The sequence below is a fragment of the Amphibalanus amphitrite genome, unplaced genomic scaffold, assembly GCF_019059575.1.
Source record: "Amphibalanus amphitrite isolate SeventyFive unplaced genomic scaffold, NRLGWU_Aamphi_draft 000079F_arrow, whole genome shotgun sequence".
NCBI lineage: Eukaryota > Metazoa > Arthropoda > Thecostraca > Balanomorpha > Balanidae > Amphibalanus > Amphibalanus amphitrite.
This window is the reverse complement of record NW_024881575.1, coordinates 564,501-585,801: the sequence shown is the minus strand read 5'-3', so window position 1 is coordinate 585,801 and position 21,301 is coordinate 564,501. Positions and strand designations below refer to the sequence as shown.

At 52.5% G+C, this 21,301-nt stretch overlaps 2 protein-coding genes across 2 annotated transcripts; one reads left to right on the top strand and one right to left on the bottom strand.

Annotated features, from left to right (window-relative positions):
- The first annotated feature begins 379 nt into the window (after window positions 1–379).
- LOC122379519 lies at window positions 380–19,384 on the top strand. Its single transcript, XM_043361795.1, has 4 exons — window positions 380–682; window positions 9,755–9,830; window positions 11,749–12,998; window positions 16,769–19,384. The coding sequence occupies exons 1-4, from the start codon at window positions 652–654 to the stop codon at window positions 19,048–19,050; spliced, it is 3,639 nt and encodes a 1,212-aa protein (XP_043217730.1). The 5' UTR covers window positions 380–651; the 3' UTR covers window positions 19,051–19,384.
- On the bottom strand, window positions 13,337–16,271 carry LOC122379520 (ubiquitin carboxyl-terminal hydrolase 2-like). Its single transcript, XM_043361796.1, has one exon. The coding sequence runs from the start codon at window positions 15,559–15,561 to the stop codon at window positions 13,516–13,518; it is 2,046 nt and encodes a 681-aa protein (XP_043217731.1). The 5' UTR covers window positions 15,562–16,271; the 3' UTR covers window positions 13,337–13,515.
- Window positions 19,385–21,301: the final 1,917 nt, after the last annotated feature.

Genomic DNA, 21,301 nt, shown 5'->3' with positions numbered 1-21,301 from the left:
GTATTAACATAACACGATAAGATACCACGTCTCAAACAGAATACATACAAAGTTCGCATTAGCATGATATGACTCGGTGCGTTTAAACTCTGGATCTGCATCAATAACACAAATGGCAAAATCCAGGCTGTTACATTGTTCGGTGACCTAATACACATATAACTATTGTCAACCTTAGGGCCTTGGTCAACCTGTTAAGTGTTATTATATAATATTATATTCCAAAACAAAAACTGAAAAGTCATTCCAAAGGACGTAAAACGTCTTCCCACAACGACGCACCACAGTGCAGCGCAAAAAGTGCAGTGCGCAAAAAGACGAATTCAAAAAGTGCTCAAAGGAAAAACCTTAATTTGAGCATCACGCGCCAAACGCAATTGTTTTCGACGGTTGCCTATCTTTCCCAGCATTTGTCTCGATTTGTCCGGTTTCGCTACGAATTCTACGTTAAATATTGCAAAAGTATGAAACAATAATTAGTATAAAACGAAAATAAGCGTGTTAATAGGAATCATTAACATTTTAGAGCAACATTTATATTCATCGAACGATGCAATATTGGTCTAACGTACGGTGAAGATGATCTGGCGTGAAAATCGTTTGCATGCCAACTGCCCTGGCTAACTAGCAGCATCATTCTGAAAGTCCAAAATGGGACTTTCAACTCTTTTTGGAGGAAATGGTAAGCTATTGCATCTTGTCCGCAATTAAAATACCCACGCATGATAGCATGCATGAGCTGCACTTTTAGGTTCGTCTAATTTATAAAATTGATTTCGTTTGCGTCAGTTCTATTCAGTTCTATCACTTCATGTCCTAATCGTCAGAATCATTTGAATCAATGTGGTATTACAGAGCCATTTTGTATGCTAAATCCCTGTGAGTGCAGTTGCACGGTTTTAAACTTTTCAACGAGGTATTCTGTTTTGCTTCCGGCTCAAGTAGGTATATGTCAGCTCTGTTTACAAAGACTACTATCTCGGTTTATATATGTACACTGTGGTCATAGCAAAGGTCATAGCTACACCGACTGAACGATTGCCTTAAAAGTTTCAGCGATTGATACGAGTAACAGTATCTATAAAAACGTATTTCTCGGAATTTTGATATCGGTGACCTAAAGTCAGGTGCCAATTTTGTGGCCTCTCCATTATAAGTCATTGGGAGAAAATTGAGCGCCATTCTAGACACTCCCACTCATCGGGATGCAGATAAAATTGACACACTGAACCGGAAAATGGCACCTGCAACCCCTCGTTATGTCCCCAAGGTCATGTCAGGTCACGATTAGTAACAGTTTTTCGCTAATACCTTCTGGTAGAGGCATGCTAGAGCAATGAAGCCTTAACCCTCGCATGTGTGCGGCGTTTGCCAGCTTCTAATGTGTAGGGGGGGGTGTCGGTTGGACCCCCCCCCTTGCCGTTTGGCCCCTGATCGAGCTAGAGCTTCGCGGAAAAAACGAGCGTGTTGCCCGTGATGAGAGGAAGCCGATGATACCCAATTTTTAGGTCCTTGGTCATTGGTTGACCTTCCAGGTCAGGTCAATGACCCAAAGTCGGAAAAATCGGGACCCATTAGAAAGTCGTAAAGTGTGGCTGCTAAGGGGTTTTTCGGGGTGCTGATCACGAATATCGTGTTAGTTTTGATCACAGATGATGTCTTTAAGCATTTAGACCAGGTCGGGTCAGGTCAGGTCAGGTCAACCAGTAGGGGTTGTGACGGGTATTCGTAGTACGTGTCAACCGCCTCTGACAGCTTCGTAACATGTTACGAAGGCACCAAAACTACTTCGTAAATGTTCAAATGGTTGCTAAATTCGAATTCAGCTCCAAAAACTAGCCAAGAAACATGTACAACTCGAAAAAGTGAACCGAGGTCACCCGAGGTCACCAAAGGTCAATGACCTGACCTGACCTTCAGGTGACCTTGACACCCACCCTAATGCATGGGAGCAACATCAAATCACATGTTTGAACGTTTGAAACAACGAAAAGCTTGCAAACGCGCGGCAAATGCGAGCCGACATACGCGGAATCGCGATTCCGGCCAAACATGGTCTCGGAAAAGAGGTCACAGGTCAAAGGTCATTTGGGTCAGGGTCATGAAATTTTCAGGGTAGGTGTAAAATTGATCAATGCGAGGGTACTAAAAGTTTCGTCGCGATCGGCCGCTTTTTACGCGAGTTATTCGCGAAAAACCATGGGGGGTCCATCCGACCCCCCTACACATGCGAGGGTTAACCCTCGCACGACCAGGCCATTTCTCATAACACGAACGACCAGGGGGGGGGGTTGTTACGACCCCCCCCCTGGCGTTTCGAAACGGAAGGTCGTAGAGCTTAGTGGAAAAAACCAACGGATTGCTCTCAACGAGATCTCGCGATTGGTGGTATATTTTTTGGTCCTAGGTCAACATTTGACCTACTTTTGACCGGTCAAAGGTCAAATTTTCGGAAAAATAGACTTTTTTCAACTTTTGGCGGCGATTGCGGCAAAACGGTGGGAGATATCGACTTGAAACCTTCACTATCGTGTTCCTTGATCAATTCTCTATCGTTTGGTATGTATTTCGTTTCCCTAGCTCTAAAAATGGCGCGTTGGGAGCGCCGGAAGTCGGCAAGGTCACAGTCGGCGGCAGAAATTCGAAAAATCAAAATTTAAATTTTTGAAATCTGATTGTATTTTTGGATTTGGAAGGTCCATTTGCTCCTTATAGAAGCTAATATTGCTGCATATTCCCATTGAGGTGACAAGAATTAGCAAAATAGTGGTTCGGGCGCTTTTCAAAAATAGTACCGGACGCTGTTCCTCTTATGACGTCATAACTCCGTGACCTGACCTGACCCGGTCAATTTTCTTGCACCACACGATAGCCAATGCTTGCCCCAAAATGCATGGGAAGTTTCATCATGATCCATCAAACAATGTGGGTATCACCGGCAGAAAACCTAGGGATTCGGCGCACACGTTTGGTAACTGTCGGCCGGAGGCTGTACCTCTTATGACGTCATAACTCCGTGACCTGACATGACCCGATCATTTTTTTCGGCAAAAGATGCGCAAAGGTTGCCCCAGAGGGTATTGAAAATTTCAGCCCGCTACGACAAGCCGTTTAGCGTGCACTTCGAAAAAACCTCAGGGGGGGTTGATACAACCCCCCCCCCCCTAGGCGTTCTAGGGTTAAATGTGTTCGACTCGACGATACGGATCGACTGATATGCAATATGACCTTTTCCGGTCAGGTCATGACTTTGACCTGAGGACAGATTTCCAAGTTGACCTTCCTTTCAATGCCAAATTATAGTTCGTTCGAATTGTCTCGACGAGAGGAATATGATGATGGCAAAAGTAATGTCGTGGCTCTTTTGAGTCAAAAGTTATTACCGAAAAAACAATTTTCGTAAAAACGGCTATTTTTGGAGTTTTTGCCCTCTGGAGGCTAAACCGTTGACCTGAGGTCAAGCGATTTATTTATCAGTTCAGAAATAATTTCTGACAAGTCGTCTATCCCTGTGGGGTTGTGTATATAGTCAAATACGAGCTAGGAGTTTCGGAAATAATAGCCAGGAAGAAATAATTTTGAATAAAATTAAGTGTCTGTGAAATCAATGTGCGCCAGCCAGTTTTCTTAGTAATTCAGCTAGCAATTCTCGTGCTGTGTTCAAAGAGACGATTACAGTCGTCTCTTTGGGTCGAACTTAAAAAAAAACGAACTCTAGCAAGATATGCGGCCTTAACCTTAGTTGGTCTCTCTTACCCCACCTTCCCCTATTCTGAGTCCTCTCGTGCAAAAAAAAAAGGATCTAGCTTAAAAACTAAGCTCTTAAGAGCGATTGTCGTAGTTCAATGTTTTGCTTCAAAATTGGCCGACATGGTGCCACCCTGACGTCATTTCCAGCCGACCTGTGGTTGCCACGAAATTTTCCTTTGGACACAAGGTGTCAAATTAATGCAGCCGAGGTTACTGCAAGTTTCGTGTTGCTTAGCCAAGGTTTGCCACACAGTAACGATAAAAGTTTTGGTCTGGCCGAGATTCGAACACAGGACCTTCCGATGTATCAAAAACATGGGGTCCATATATGGACGAATATCTCGAAAACGGTTGGATGGGCTTGAACTTTTCATCCCAAAAATGGAAATAAAAATGTTGTAGCTATCTTTTAACATACTTTGTATGTGGATGCCCACACTACGAGACCTTGAAAGAGTAAGAGACTAAAATGAGGAGCTTCTACGGCCCAACGAATACAGGGTTGGGCAGATAAATTGGGACAAATTTCAACTTACTCTAAAGCTACTATTTTTTGAGTGATAAAGATAATTTTTGAACATAAATATAGGCTAATGAATACTCTTCCATGTTAAGCAGGTTGCGTTGTAATTTTGAGTCGGCTGGTCACAGAACGTGGGCTTAAGCAAGCCACTATTAACTTAGTCCGCGCGCACATGCATGCCAATAATCTAATTATGTTCCATCAAATGGCTGGAAGTAGTGTGTATCGAACAGACGTAAACGTTGGAGGAAGAGAAGATATTGACTCATCCTTACATACCTATTGCATTGACACCGGCCGCTCCCCCGGCTTTCCAGGGGGGGCTAAAAGGCAAAATTCAGTTAAATCAGAGGATCCTCGCGAAAACAGTGGCGCGAGCTTACAACGAAGGTAGCCGCGCCATGAGAAAGCGATATACCAGCACCTCAAACATGTACTCTTATGCATTGATGCATATCAACCTGTTAACATAGGTGTTGCAGCAGCTGTGATGTTAAAAAGATATTTTCCTCTTGAATGGCTTGGAGAAGCGAGCAAGCACGTGCAGGTCTTTTTCGACGATGGTATCCCCATGACCGAACATATGAACAACCGCAAACACCATGTAACATCGCAACCAGCCCAGAAGACGTGATCTTAGTTCCAAAAAGCATGCAGCAGACATCGGTGATGGCATTCCACTCGGTGACTTCTGACGGTCACGTGGGGCCCCCTTATTTTACGGAATCGGGAGGGGGTTCGCCATTACAGCGTACCTAACCATTATTCCGGCAGTTCGAATCAACAAGATGGAAGAAGGCAACATCCTGCATGGAGTGATGCTCTTCGAGGAGTAAGCTACCCGGCATACAGTAAATTAAATACAAAATATCCTGAAACGGAGGATCCCGCAAACTCCCCAAGGGAAAATGCCCCCTTCCTCATTAAACCTCAGCCCACACAAGTTCTGGTTGCTGGGGCGTTTTTGCGGGAGTCTAGCGAACGTCCCCATGTGACTGTGGTGAGCCTCAGCAGTGCCAGTTGGCTACAATTACGAGCCATTTCAGACGGGAGATCTCGCCGCGCGTGCGGCCAGTCCAGGCACCGATAAGGACTGGTGCAGGTGGACCACGGTGACCATATTTGGTGATAAATGTGTAAAATTGGTGTGACAATATGTGATCCAAATTTGAAATGCCTATGTTTGCAAATTTCTAAGCTACGGCGTTCTGAATGCAAATATGTATTTTGTCCCAATTTATCTGCCCAACCCTGTAAGGAACACCTCAGGCAAAGATATTTCATTTCTCGTTCCGAAATCAGTGCATTATGCAGAAATTCAGTGCCTTACGAAAGAATGCTAAGAATGCAGCCACCTGTCGTAGAGGCCAGCGTCAGCCAATCGGCATGCACTTACCTAGTTTTGAACTACGCAATATGATTGGCCAATGCGTAATAAACTTTCGCCTCATACACGATTTAGCCTCTACCAAAGATGGAATATAGACCTTCCTTTAAGAAAATAAGGTAAAAGTTCCTGTTGTGAATATTAATTATGTGAATATTACTTATTATCCTTATATTTATATAAGGATATAACTATGTATAATTAAATTATGATGTAATCATAATTATATTTTTATACGCAATATGATTGATCAACATGGGTGGAGAACCTGCCCCGGCCACCCCGGCCGTGGCCGGGGTAACTTTCAGCCGACCCCGGCGCGGCCGGGGTAACTTTTTCCACTTTTGTAAATCCTAAAAGCTGTCTCCATACGAAAAAACTGCCATCTATAAAAGCGTCTCTCATTATTCTTATCTACCTTGAAAAGTTCTTGAAAATTTACTTTATTTAAGGGCCGTTATCGTAAGATGGCACTGTAATAACATCACAAGACAGGACGAGGGTAATATCAGTGAGATAGAAGGACGAGCTGCTGGGGCTCAAGGCTCCCCCAACTTAACCCGCGCCAGGGTGGTAGCCTTATCGTAACACGTTGAGTCGAGGGGTGGGCTTTTCACGCTCCTTCTAACTCGGCTACTGGGCTACGAGGCGAGAAGCGGAACGACGTTTGAAAGAGCGACAAACGTGATCGGAGAAATCTGGTCATGTTTTAGGCAAGCTCAATAATACAATCACCATAGACTATCAAAAGCCAAATTACTCTGATGTTAGCGTTCTCCGAGACAAATTTTCTCACAGTTCATGAACATAACGGAGCTTAAACACTGCAAACAAAACATTCGATTACTCGTTTAAGGCTCGGTCGCGAATCATATTTCAGGTACGAGCTCAAATCAATAAGAGGGTCAAAACGGTCAAATTTGACATTTTGTTTGATGTGGGAAGGTTGCAACTTCCACGGAATAAGCTTTGCAAAGGGCATGATGGCATTTTTAGCACGATCATCCAGCAAATTTGATCTGATGACCTGACCTAGCACTATAGGTGACATGCGTCCTTAAAGGGACCCTCCCACCTTAACATTAGATTTGAGTTGAGATAGCCAAAATGGGGTCCCTGGCTCACAATTAACGGTTTCGGCACTCACAACATCGAGAAATGCCTTAAATCGGAAATATTGAATTTCAAAATTGCAGCATTTTGATTCAGAGGGGCTAATGCATAGGAATACCCCTCTGAATGTGTGACGTCAGCGCAGATATCTAACGATTTTTAAATGTTTGACTAAAATGTTTTGTAGCACGCGGTGGTATATGCTGCTTTGCGCGCAACAAGTGCCGCACTTTCAGCTGCCAAACTATTGCTTCCAAATAAAGTCGCTAGGAACAGCGGAGATCCCAAAAAGTAAACAAAAGTAAAAGTCTAATATCTTGAAAACCGGTGAATATTTTTAATTTGGTAGATATTCGTTTTCGCTCTTTCTGAACCGAGCGACATCACTTTCATGCCAATTCATAAACTTTTTTGAAGGTGGGAGGGTCCCTTTAAGGCGTGTTGCAAAATTGTTGTTACGATTACGAAATCTTCCGCAGTTTTCCCTAAAAACGTACAAACGGCAGACATCCATTATTCTATGCCGCAGAATAGGGGTTTGTTGATAACCGTTGACAAATATTTGAGCATCATCGTCTTTCTGACTTTCGGTCGGCGGCCGGGGTAACTTTTTCAAACATTCTCCACCCGTGTTGATCAATACGTAATAAACTTTCGCCTCATACACGATTAACCCTATTCCTGGCGGGCTCCGCCGGGACAAGAAACTGGCGGGGGGGGGGGCGATTCGGCCCCCCTTCAGATCTCAAAAACTACACATCGCAGCGACAAACAGCGAACGGTGTTTGATAGGTCGTTTAAAGATCTACAACTTTTACATAAAACATTTTCATGTCAGGTCAATATTGAGGTAACCAGAGGTCAGCAACGATAAAATGTTTTGGAATTAGTTACCTATATAACTTTTAAACTAAGAAACATAGAGACATAAAACCAATACATTTTTTGTTGTTCACGCCGAGGCGATGCGAAATAAGTATGTGATGACCTTCACAGGTCAATTTGAAATTTGACCTGAGGTCAAGGTCAGGTCATTCATCAATGAGGTTGTGGGGTATGGTCAGGCTGCATACCAAACGACGCGCCTTGACCAGGCGAGCAGTTTGGTACCACTTACAAGTCTTTAGCACCACCATGTCGTGATTTATTGACAGAAAAACGATTTATGACATCACATGACCTCAGATGACCTTTGCCGGTGCCCCTGTCAATTAGCGGCACCAGGATCATCACCGATGAGATAATCTTCCATAATACTGAAAGAATTGGATTTCTGAGGTAGGGTCACCAAACCGCCTCTGGTGACCTGACCTGAGGTAAGATCAACTCAAAAATTTCAGAACTGTTGCGTAAAAGCCTTTTAGGAAAAGTCAGAAAATTTGAGCTTCCTAGCTCAAAGCGTTTGGGAGAAATAACCAAAAAACCTCAGGGGGGGGGGGCTCCTGAGCCCCCCCGCCAGGAATAGGGTTAAGCCTCTAGCAAAGATGAATATAGGCCTTCCTTTAAGAAAATAAGGTAAAAATTCCTGTTGTTGATATAAATTATTTTCTTTAATGATCATTTTAACCCTCGCCCGTTTAGGGAGGGGGGGGGGGTCGAACGGACCCCCCATGTTTTTTTTTCGCGAATAACTCGCGTAAAAAGCGGCCGATCGCGACGAAACTTTCAGTACCCTCGCGTTATTCAATTTTACACCTACCCTGAAAATTTCATGACCCTGACCCAAATGACCTTTGACCTGTGACTTACTTTTCGAGACCATGTTTGGCCAGAATCGCGATTCGGCGTATGTCGGTTCGCATTAGCGGCGTGTTTGCAGTCTTTTCGTGGTTTCAAGCGTTCAAACATGTGATATGGTGTTGCCCCAGGCATTAGGGTGGGTGTCAAGGTCACCTGAAGGTCAGGTCAGGTCACTGACGTTTGATGAACTCGTTTCACTTTTTTCAAGTTTTACATGTTTCTAGGCCAGTTTTTGGAGCTGAATTCGAATTTAGCAACCATATGAACATTTACGAAGTAGTTCTGGTGCCTTCGTAACATGTTACGAAGCTGTCAGAGGCGGTTGACACCTACTAGGAATACCCGTATAGGACCCCTACTGGTTGACCTGAACTGACCTGACCCGACCTGGACTAAATGCATGAAGACATCATCTGTGATCAAAACTAACATGATATTCGTGATCAGCACCCCGAAAAACCTCATAGCAGCCACACTTTACGACGTTCTAACAGGTCCCGCTTTTCCCGACTTTTGGGTCATTGACCTGACCTGCAAGGTCAACCAATGACCTAGGACCTTAAAATTGGGTATCATCGGCTCCTTCTCGTCACGGGCAACACGCTCGTTTTTTCCGCGAAGCTCTAGCTCGATCAGGGGCGAAACGGCAAGGGGGGGTCCAACGGACCCCCCCCCCCCCCTTATACGTTCGCGGCTGGAAAAACACCAATACGGGCGAGGGTTAAACATAAAAAAGCATCAAACTGTAACAAAAGTACTTTGAGGAAAGTGATATATTCCCTTTAAAAACAGACCGAGAAACTCCCGATAGTTGATCTGACCTGAACTGACCCGACTTACCCCAAATACATAAGACTTGGAAGCTCAAAAAATTGCTTATGACCATAAATTCGAACAAAATCAGCCTTTCTTTGTCACGAGCCTAACGCTCGTTTTTTCGGCGAACTCCAGCTCAGTCAAAGGCGGAACGCTTGGGAGGGGTCAAACGAACTTCAGCCCCAAGCTACAGCCGCACTATTTATACTATCGACTATGAGAACGCAAATATGGGCTGGGAAATACATTTCAGTGTGTGTAGATGCGCGAGAAAAGTTATGCTTCAACTTATCGTCTACAACATTGATTGTGAGATCTCGCAGTGAAAATATAATGTTGAAAAAATAATGTGTTGATACAAAACATAATTAAATAACAGCCGAATGTTTTAATTTCATTTTAATTCGACCCCTCTCTTTTCACAGCATCACCACGCCAACGACAAGCAGTTGGCCTCAAACAGATTCGCCACACAGGTCGACCGCAGCGGCTCAGCTTAGGGTGAGTCATTCGGGCTCCAAGGGCGTTCGCAGCTGAACACGATGCCTGCATAAAACCCCGAGAAATACTGCACCAGCAAGACGCCTTTTTGGGGGGCGACAAACGAGCGAGCGAGACGCACGGAGACCTTCCACTGCGAAGTTGTGATGCGAGACATCTAACTAACCTGTGCGGGTCACGCTTCTAAGGTGCCTACTGCCTACCAACTTTGATCGCAATGGGCCCAACCATTCTTAACCCGCAGCTAGGCCATGGAGGGGAAGGGGCTGCACGCCTCCTGCTGTTTTCGCGAATACCTACCTACCTAAAAACAGCTGGCATGCCTTATCTTACATTTTTCTGCACACGTAACACTCCAGATTCGGGCCTTCCAAGTTCCATGCTCAGGTCAACAGGTCAAGTCAAGTGACCTAAGACCTTATCCCAGGAAAAGTTCAAATGCTCGTCACAGCTACAGCGACTGATTAATTGCTCTGAATCTTCAGCGATTGATGAGATTAAGAGTATGCGTAAAACTACTTATATCTCGGAATTTCGATACTGGTACCTGAGGTCAGGTCACTTTTGCAACCTTGCAATTTGAAGAAAATGAAGAAAATTAAACTGCGCCCCTTCTGGATTTAAGTCCGACCTTTATATTATAACTAACCAATCTGACAACAGGTTGACCTGCAATATTAAACAGAAAGTTACTCTTGTGGGCTGCGACCCATCTTTATACCCCTGGGGTCGTCTCAGGTCATCAAAGGTCCCTAACAGTTTTTCGACTATAACGTTTGTTAGTAACCAGTAAAACGCCTTTTGGGCGAAGAACGAGCGAGCGAGATAGTGAGCCCTGCACGTGCGCAAGGGCGAGAGGGTATTTACAGCGACCCCTGCACGTGCGCACACCAACAGATAATAAATCACTATCATTAAACTTACCTACCGGTCTGATCGACTTCCTAGCTCGTCCTAGTCCATTTCAATCAGAACTCACTAATGAGTTGTCACTGATTAAGGTATCTTTGCTTCGTCCGTCACTGGACCAGTTATCAACGATCCCATCAAGTCTTTGGGTCCGACTGTCGTGGAGCTCGCCCCAACTGGCCCAGATGTGGGTCCTCCGTCCCAGCCGGTCGGTCCCTACTCCCGGCCAAAGTCACACAGGAGTCACGCTAACGGGGGTGGGGGGGGGGGGGGGGGGGGGGTGGGGGGGGGGGGGGGGGCGGGTTCATCGCTGACGATCAGCTGTCGAGCTGGCTTCCGTTTTTCTTCCGACGCCTGTGGCGTTTCAAAACGTATACCGGCTGTCGCACCGGTGATTTTTTTTTTCAGCTCCAGTTGCCTACAAAGACATGACGCTGCTAAATTATTGTGCCGTGGTACTTAGTAGCCCTGTGAGGGAGATCTCTCAAGGGTACCGAGCCTGTATTTGGCATGTTTCATGTCAAAACAAGGTAACCCTGGGCTACTAAAAGTCATGACAGCTTTAAGGCTTGTTTGTCATGCGACTTGCACTTTGGAGAGGTAAACGGAAGTTAAGAGCTTTTTTCCAGATGTGGGCGGGGAGGCGGCTCTTTACACTTCTACAGTCTGCGGTAACAGCTGTAGCCCGTTCTTGGCATGGGCGCCCGACCGGTGTGACCGATAGGAGGGGTCGGTTTGACGTCCGTTCCTGGTGGGGAGGCTATCTGCTGCCTGCGCTCTGTTGACCAGCGTTATACATGGGACCTTTGACCGTCGGTAATTAAGTGCCGCTTGTTCTCGGAAGATTTAAAGTTTTGTAAACTTAAAGTAAAGTTTTGGGAAAAGGTGACTTCCGTCACAAGTGTATGTAAACCTGGAGTTAGCGCAGTCCTGTAGCACTCTCTGGGCCAGGTGGTGGCTGCCGTGTTCCACTCTGCCTGCCGTGACGGCCGGCCCTCGTCCGTGACAGGCGGCAGCTGCGCACGCTCATGTGCTTCACCACCGAGGAGAAGCTGTCGCGGGGCGGCGCCAGCGGCGACAAGCGGCGCTGCAAGAGCGGCTCGCTGTCGCAGCGGCTACGGCTGTCCGAGTCGTGCGAGGAGCAGGGCGGCTGCTCGCAGCTGGACACGCTCACCGGTCTGGTGGTACGGCCGAGCACGTGTCCGCCGCCGCAGACGGACGGAGAGCAACCGGCGCCGCTGGCCGAGCAGACGTCCTCGTTCACACTGTCCTCGCTGAACGAGGAGCAGCTCAACTCGTACCTCACTGTGCTGCTGAAGAGCTGCAGCGCCACGGACGGCCAGTCGCTCGCGGCCGCCGGGAAGCGGCACCAGTCTGTGTGCGGCACGGTGGTCGAAATAGAGACACAACCGCCCGAGCCTGCACAGTCTGCCGTTGATGACGCGGAGGAGGCGATTAGTGCCGCGCCGTCCGCGGCCCCTAAGCCGACCAGGCGGCCCACGCGGCGCGAGTGTGAGGAGCTGATCCGGCGCCACGAGCAGCTGTTCGGGCCGATCGTCAGCAGCCGGCCGGCGCCGGTGCCGGAGCTGTGCCAGCCGCCGCCGCCGCCGGACACCGCCTACCTGCACGTGCCGTGCCACAGCGACGCCGAGCCGCGCGACCCCGAGTGGGACGCGTGGCGGCCGCACTTCAGCGTCGCTCCCGACGGCGTCTGGCGTGTGGTCGGCAGCGACATCGGCGACGACACCGAGTGTCCACCTCCACCGCCGTCCGCGGCCGCCGAGGAGGCGCCGCCGGCCGACTCTGGGGCCACCAGACGGCGCCGCCTGCTTGGTGCTCTGCGGAACAGGTGGGCATCGCTGGTCCGCGCCCACCACAAGAGCCGCGCCCCGGACCCGGTGCCGGCCGGCGACACTCCGATCGAACCCGAAACAGCCTCCGCACACGGCGAGCCCTCAGAGGCGGTCCAGGAGAAGGTCCTCTCTGAGGCGACGGCCGATGACCTACTGAGAGACATGGCCGACGCCGAGGTGGCGGCATGCACCGCGCTCGAGGGGCCGCACGAGCCGGCCGAGCTGCCGCGGCCCGACCCGCTCACCTACCGGGGCGGAGCGTTCCGACCGTGGAACCGCTTCTTCGGTCGGCCGGCGGTGGACGGGGCGTCCACGGGGGCTGACGAGACGTCCCTGCCGGACCGGAAGGAGGCCCGCGAGACGTCCCAGCCGGACCCAGTGGCACAGGCAGAGGCGGCCGACTCAGGTCAGTGATCGCTGTCCCGTTCTGATAAAATGCTCAGTTAAGGATTATTTTTAATTTTTAGGGTAGGTAGGCATGCGAGATTTGTAGTTCCAACCTCAGTCTCCTGCGTCCTAATTGGTCGGCGCGAGACGCCAGTAAACTTTTCAAGTAATAGAGAAAGGAGACTTTACCTTCGTCTTCTCAGACCTTGACACCATGGCCATTTAACGGCTCCTGGGTTATGGGTGAACGAGAAATGTTCAAAATGTCGCTAAAACTATCTCAAAATAGGTGTTTTTTTGGCAGCTCTTTATTTAGAAATGATCATTAACGGATACCATGGTAAATTGTATGTATTGCCAATGTTTTCAGTGAGATCCAAAGGCTGTTCTGGTTTTTCACAACACCTTACACGCAATATCACAAATCACAATAGGCCGCTGGCTAGAGTTGTCCGAGCAGAATGTGCGCCGGTCGGTGTGACTACACAGGGCCCGAGCGGGTGACGATCGCAGGCTCCTCTCCCGTGACTGGATGACTAGACGTGGGTCGAGCCGGAGCGGTGTTTCGAGCCGGCCAGCTCAAAGAACAGCACGTAAGCCTTTCCGCTGTTGACGTTTCTCTGGTCCATCACGTGGACCCGCGAGTCGTTGTACTCGTACCACTCTGCCGTGTACGGGTGTCGGCAGTGAGCGGTGTAATGTCCTGAGAGCAGCGTGCCAGAGTGGTTCGCCACGCCGTATAGGCTGTACCGGCAGGGCGTCTGTCCGGCCGAGTAGGGCGACAGGTCCAGGCCGTTCACCGAAAAGTCGACAGTGGTGTTCAGCTTCCCGCGGAACCTCTCCTGCGGCGAGAACCGCTTCAGGTGGACCACCAAGATACGAGGGAACTTCTGGATCGAGAGGCTCCTGGTGCACTTTTGGCGCTTCTGGCACTTTGAGCAGGTCGGTTTTTCGTCGCCATCGAGCACCTCCTCTTTGGTGAACAGGTCAAAACAGGCCTGTAGGCGCACCTGGCCACTTCGTGACGGGATTGGCAGACTCAGATCCCAGAACGGGTCGAAGGTAACCGATGCGTGGCCACATACCGTGCACCGCAGGGTAGCCTTGAGCTGGCCCACGAACAGGTCAACAAACTTGGAGTTTTCCAGGCGCAAGAAACGTTTCCAGGCCTCCATTGACTTTTGACTGGCGCTCAGTGAGTCGTCGATGTCGGTCGTGATCGGCTTTGGCCGGCTCGTCACCCGGTTCACGTCCTCGTGAAGTCCCTGCAGCAGATATCTGAGGAATTCCTGCGCGTCCTGCTGCTGAGAGCCCATGAAGCGTGGCGCGAGCCGTTGGATCATCGACTTGAGTGGTGCGGTGGTGAGCACCCGCTCCGTTTCGTCCGAGGATGTCCACATGTCGCGTATCAGGGCGCTGAATGTGTTCATGAGGGACCCCTTCGTAGCGGCGGCAGGCATGCTGGCATCTGAGGAGCGTCCATCGCGCAGGATGTAATCGTGGAGAGCGCGTGTGTTGCTCAGGCACTGGACGACTGTGTTCAGGAAGCAGGTGTTGCCCGTGTTCCTGAGGCCGGTGAGACCGAGCGGTCTGCCGTCAGATTCACTGCCAGTCCCGCCGCCGTCTTCGCTGGGGTTGCCGGGCAGTGAGTGGTGAGACAGTCTGGTGTTGGGCGGTGCAGAGGCCTCCTCCGACGGGAGTGCCAGCGGCTCGTCAGCTAAGAACTCGGGTGAGGCCTGCCTTGCTGTCTGTTTAGCTGAGGCTCGGCCGGTCGTCACAGACGGAGGAGGCGAAGGCCGGGTGCGCTCCCCTGTCACGTCTGATGGTGGCTGCTGTCGGCGGTCTGCCCTCGCCCGGTCTGTGGCGGCTGTGGCGAGAACCGCGGCGGCGTTGCCTCGCACAACAGCGATCGAGAGACGCTGTAATAGCCATTCGGTCTCGCGTCGTTCGCCGGTACGGGTGGTGATGAGCTGGCCCAGCTCGCGGATGAATTTTGAGGTGGCGGGGCCGAGTACCCCGGAGGTCTCCACTGCGATGGGCACGAACTTGAAGCGGGAGCTGATTTCTGAGTAGTGGCGCCGTTTTCTGTCTTCTGCGGCCCGAGCGGCGGCACCAGGCTCTAGGGCGGTCTGAATCAGCACAGTGTCGGCAAATGTGTCTGCGCATGTGGCATCCCATGTCAAACACATGCCTCCGCTGTACGGAAACAGCGTTAGGCCATCAGGTCGCTTGCCATCACCCCGGTCGAGGCCGACTGGCTCCAATATGGAGGGGATGCCTGCGCTTGCCAGTCCGCGCCTCACCACGTCATTTAGTTGGGCGTGACGTGGGAGACGACCGGCGCTCTTCACGCAGGAGAGCCCGTGGTGGCCGAGCTGATCCACTTGACGTCCGCACAGACGGCACCGGTGCTGCTCGCAGACTGTGGCTCCGAGGCGGAGAGCCACTGCCACCCGCACCGACTCCTCGTCCAGGTGTAGGCCGAGACTCGGCACCGGCACAGCCTGCAGCCAGGCGGCCGTGTGTGGCTGACTGGCGGCGACCAGGCGTGCCCGGTGCAGCTGGTTGGCGGAGTTGACCATCTTATCGCGAATCGCAGTGGCTGACAGGGTGTCCCAGGCCCGCTGGCTGCTGACAGCTGAGGCGGGCGGCAGTTGTTCGGTCCCTGTCACCTCAGAAAACCGGTGAATTGCTGTCTGCAGGGTTGGTGGCACACCGCTGGCCGGAAGCAGCCCCGGAGAGATGCTGCGGAGGAGTGGCAGAGCAGCGTGCAGAGAAGATATGTAGCACGGCAGTGCCAGGTCCTCGACAGAGCGAACTCCGAGACCTCCCAGTCTGAATGGCAATTTTGCCTGCTCCCACAGCTGGTCATTGATATTTACGTTTGTGATATCGACCAGAGTTTCTCGCACCAGCTCGTCCACCAGCTTGAGCGCGGGCACCACCTTGTACAGGGGCGCTGAGCGCAGCAGGTACTGGAGGCGAGGCGCTGACGCGTAGTGGACGAGAAAGAAAAGTCCAGTGTGTCGGTCCAGGTGCGTCAGTCGGGTGCATAGGCGTCCGATGAGTTCGGCGGCACCATTGGCAGCTGCGGTGAGGCTGGCGTCCTGCAGTGGTGCGCCCAGCAGAGTGACGCTGTGGAGAGGGATTTCTGTTATCTCCGGCAGGACACTGCGAATGCTGTCGACCGCTGCGTTTTGAGCTAGCTGGGGCGCCGCGTCGATGATGGCTACCTCGCACTTCGCCGGGTTCAGCTGCAGACCGAGTTCTGTCAGAGCCTTGGCGAGTGAGTGGAGGTCGCCGCGCCGCCCCCAGCCCCGACAGTCACGAGAGTCAGCTGCGCAACTCGAGCGTGCGGCCCATTGACTCGGAGGTGGACATCGCGCAGGTGCTTCACGAGCAGAGCGGCTACGCCACGCTGGGCGAGACGGCGGCGCCGGCGGCCGGCGGCTACCAGGCGCTGCCGCTGCACGAAGTGGACTCGGAGAAATTGTTATATTTACCTTCCTCTTTTAAATGTTTTAGTTAAGCACGAGTAATATTGCACAATTGTTTCCTAGCTATAAGGCTTATTTTTTTAATAATTCGTTCTTTGGGGTAGCGAACAATCAAACATGCTCGTAGCTCGTGACACAGTTCAGTGTCAAATTGACCTCTCATGTAGTGCATCTGTAGAAGTCTGTGCTGACTGCTGTTATCCTGATCTCGATACGTGCAGTGCGTGTGTACTCGACTGCGACCGTTTTACATCTGTGGCCGTGTGTCTGTACTGTACCAACTGTCCTGCAGGTGCCGGTGCCGCCGGCGGAGCGCCGCCGTCGCTGTGGTGGGGCCTCCCGCCGCCGCCGGACGTCGGTCGTCCTCCTTCGCGGCGGGAACGGCGGCCGCCGCCTGTCGATCGGCAACAGCTGTGGCTGAGCAGACCCGAGCTGGCACAGCTGTTCGCCGCCGCCGGACTGGGACCGGCCGACATGACCCGCTGGGTGCTCTGCGTGCCGCGCGAGCCTGAGGACGACGCTGTGCCTCCACCGCCGCCGCAGGTCACCGAGGGTTCCCCTGTGGAACCGCGCGATCGCCGGGCGCCGCCAGCCACTCCACGCGAGAAGTTCTTCGAGGAGCTCATGGGAACTCCCCCGGCTGAGCCGCGCACTGAGTCACCGGCAGAGCTCTGTGATAGACCGGATAACACCCGGCCTACTGCCGGCGACGGGGTCGTAATACAGCAAACAAACACGGCCGATATCGCTACCCCGGCCACACAGTTCGCCGCTGGCTGGGGCGGTCCCGCAAAACCCGGAACGCTGAATCGTGACCAGGCTCAGCGGGACGAAACACTTATTTCTATTGACCTCGGTGGGCTGGCCGGCCAGGACATGCCAATGTGTTCTGATGTGTGCACGTTCCTGCTGCCCGAGTACCAGGAAGGGGCCGTCGCGGGGAGCCCCTCCGGCCCAACGTCCCCTCGGGACGCCAGGGAACCGTACGAGACGTACGGTACGGAGCAGTGGGGTCGTCTCGGCACCCGACGGCCGGCCAGGCGACACAAGCCGGCCAGCCCGGCACCTGCCGCCCAGCCGGTAGGCAGGTTCGACTCGGAGACGGAACTGGGAGCCCACCTGTCGGAGTGGGGCCGCGCCGCCCCCGGCCCCGACAGCCACGAGAGTCAGCTGCGCAACTCGAGCGTGCGGCCCATCGACTCGGAGGTGGACATCGCGCAGGTGCTTCACGAGCAGAGCGGCTACGCCACGCTGGGCGAGACGGCGGCGCCGGCGGCCGGCGGCTACCAGACGCTGCCGCTGCACGAAGTGGACTCGGAGACAGAGCTGGGCCTGGCGCTGCCGCTCACCGACCCGGAGCGGCCGCTCGGCGCCGCCCGCCACCGCCAGGTCACCGCCTATGACTCGGAAACTGAGGTGGGCGCGCTGCTCCGCTCGCTGCACGCCACCGACTCGGAGACGGAGATGGGCGAGCGGCTGCGCCGGCTGTCGGAGAGGAGCGGCGAGGGCGCGCAGCCGGAGCAGCGGCGCGCCGTGGCGCCGTCCGACAGCATGACCCGACTGCCGGCCGCACCCGTCCAGGTCGACTCCGAGACGGAGATGGGCGTGGTGCTGAGCCTCTTTGAACAGGGGATGCTGTCCTCGCGCTACTTCGCCGGAGTGCAGCTGCCTGACGAGCCTCAGTCTGCAGACCTGTACTCGTCCGTGGAAGCTGAGGATGAAAAGGCAGACGGCGAGACATCTGTCGATCGTGTTGGCCTTCCGATGCCCCTTGATGACATATACGACGCATCCAAACGGGTGTCTCAGAAGGTGATCAAGAAGGCGCTGTTTCTATTGGGCTGTGACCCGCTGTCGCGGCCCCTGGCGCGCACTGGCAGCAGTCCGTTCGGAACCAGTGCCGGTTTGGACGGCATCGAGCTGGAGCGCGACGGATCGGCGGCCGACGGCGACCGGCACAGCCCGCTGCCCGGTGCGGAGGGCGCGTGCGACCCGCAGCGGGTGATCCCCGAGGTGCGGCTGACCACGTCGGACGGCTCGCTAGTGGTGCTGTTCCCGTCTCGGCCGGCCGACATCGGCGACACCGGCTACTACGAGACGGACGAGGGTCTGGTGGTGCGCCTGCAGAAGCGGCCGCCGCGGCCGGTGGCCGAGTCGCGCGGCTTCCAGCCGACCGAGGCCGGTCTCAGCCAGTCGGAGCGCGAGCTGAGCTCAGTGCGCCGCCAGCTGGCCGACCGGTGCGCCGACGCCGCACTGCGCCGCCGCAGCCCGTCGCCGCGCGCCTGCTCCGACGACGGCGGCCTGCGCGTGCTGTACCGCGCCGACGGCGCCGAGCCGTGGCAGCCGGTGTCGCCCGAGGGCCTGTCGGGCCTGTCGCTGACGCCCACCGACCCGGAGCTGGCCGCGCTCCGCTGGAGAAAGAGCTCGCGCGGCGAGGACGGCGACCCGGAGGCGTGGTCGGCCGGCGGCGAGTCGGCGACGCCGCCACCTGCCGAGAGCCAGTCGCAGACCGAGCTGCGCAAGGAGAAGGCGGCGCCTCCGCCCGGCGTCGGCGGCGCCAACTCGTGGTGCTGACGTCACAGATTTTCGGAGACCAGATAAATTACCGTGTTTTTTTCTAGAGGAGAAACGTTCGAAATTAAAAAATGTTTCGTTGTATGCTTGGTCCTGTCCTGCTATTTATCACTGCTCAATCGTTTCACTGTGTTGTTATTGCCCTGTGTAATAATTGTTGCTCAATGTTCTGTAAACAAAACGCTCAGCGAGGATATTTCCAAATGGGAGTTGGAGCTTCTACGTATTTTTCTCGGCTAGTCCTAATTCCATGACCGGAGCAGCAGATGCGCTAGGAATGTCTACGCACTTTTCAAGGGCTGTTGTTTTTAAATAAACAGGCTGTGATTGTTCATATTCATGCTTTTTCATACACCTACAAACTCAGGTAACCGATGATATGTTTGTGAGCCAAAAGGGGTAGGTATGATTAGCGACAGCAATAGGTATGTATGTACATAAGTACAAACATACACGTATGTGCCGGGCTGCGAAGTTGGAGACGGTCGGAGTCGACAGTAGTGCGCGGAGTCTGAGTCGGAGTTAACGTTGCATGGCTCAAAGTCATACCCTACACCTGTTTGCTTAACCCTCGCCGGCCGAGGGGGGGGGGCGGGGCGGGTGCCGCCCCCCCCCCCCCCACAGATTTTTTTCGCGATAGCTCCGAACACGCTGGCGATAGAGAGCTGAAACTTGGCATACCTGACCTTTGATTCAAGCCGGATCTTTTGACACCAACCGCATTTTCGGGTCAGGTCAGGTCACTGACCTATGACGTCATAAGTGAACCTCTGCACGGTCTTTAGATGTCGCAACTTCGCAACGCCCTCACTGCCAGAGGAGCTTTCACAGGGAAATGAAACTTGCAGGATCTAGTATATATTACGAGTCTCACTACTTGTACATCTCTGATTTTTCCTTAAGGTCATATGAGGTCAGGTCATTTTCGTGACCTCACCATTACCTATAAGCAGGGCTGCGGAGTCGGAGTCGGAGTCGGAGTCGGAGTTGGTCGGAGTCGACAGTTGTGACCGGAGTCGGAGTCGGAGTCGGAGTCGATTTTAAAAACCCGAGCCGGAGTCGGAGTCGGAGTCACCGAAATTTGTCGACTCCGCAGCCCTGCTAGGTCTGCGGAGCCGGAGTCGGGAGTTGGAGTCGGTCGGAGTCGACAATTCTGCCCGGAGTCGGAGTCGGAGTCGGAGCTGGTTTTTCAAAGCCGGAGTCGGAGTCGGAGTCGGAGTCGCCGAAAATCCATCGACTCCGCAGCCCTGCCTATAAGTCAATTGAAAAAATGAAAACTGCTATTCTGGCGCCGGGAACGATCTCCAACTATCTCAAGCACACAGAATCGTGATTTCATGCACTCCTTGCAAGGTAAGATGCGTCACTTTTGCAATGCTGACCTTGCGTGACGTCATTTATGACGTCATCAAGGTCATATTAGTTCTTCTTCAATAACTGCCGATCAAATTGAGCTAGCGAGTCGGGAAAGCCACCAATAGACTCAGAAAGACCTGCCAAATAGAATGATATGCGACATGACCTCCTTTGACCAATTTCGTGACCTGGGGGCGCTGACCTGACCGTGACCTGAGGTCAATATCCTAAGTTGACCTCACCCAAACAAAAAGTACATATATCATTCGACGCACCTGAGCGAGGCGAACACGATGCTGCCAAAATCGCGGCTCTGTGGCCGTTTTTTGCCAAGTTATTCACCAAAACTGAACCGTACCCTGGGACACTTGACCTGACCTCAGAGGTCACCGGTTGACCTAGGACCTTAAAATCGGGTATCAATCTCTGCGTCTTGTAACGGCGCACACGCTCGTTTTTTCTGCAACGCGCTAGCTCTACCAGGGGCGAAACGGTGATGGTCGTAGCCCCCCCCCCCCCTCGGCCGGCGCGTATGTAGGTATGTAGAAAACCAATAGGTCCGGTGAAGGTTAACGATATTTCGTCCGTTGACCTTTCAAAGTCAGATTTTGTTGAAGCTAAGGACATATCCCTGTTTTGGACGAGTTTGTTAAAAAAGCAAAAGACGGCTGCTGCGTCAACACCTGTTATTATTTCTGCATGCTATTAACCCTCGCCCTGGCAGGGGGGTCGATGCGACCCCCCCCTAAGGTTTTTCGAAGATAGCGTAAAAACGGCGGCGCGCAGCGCCGCCAAATTTGGCACAGTCTATGGGGCAACCTTTTTACATATGACCTGAAAATTTCAGGTCCGGGTGACCTTGGGTCAGGTCACCAGGTCAGAAAAACCGGTACAA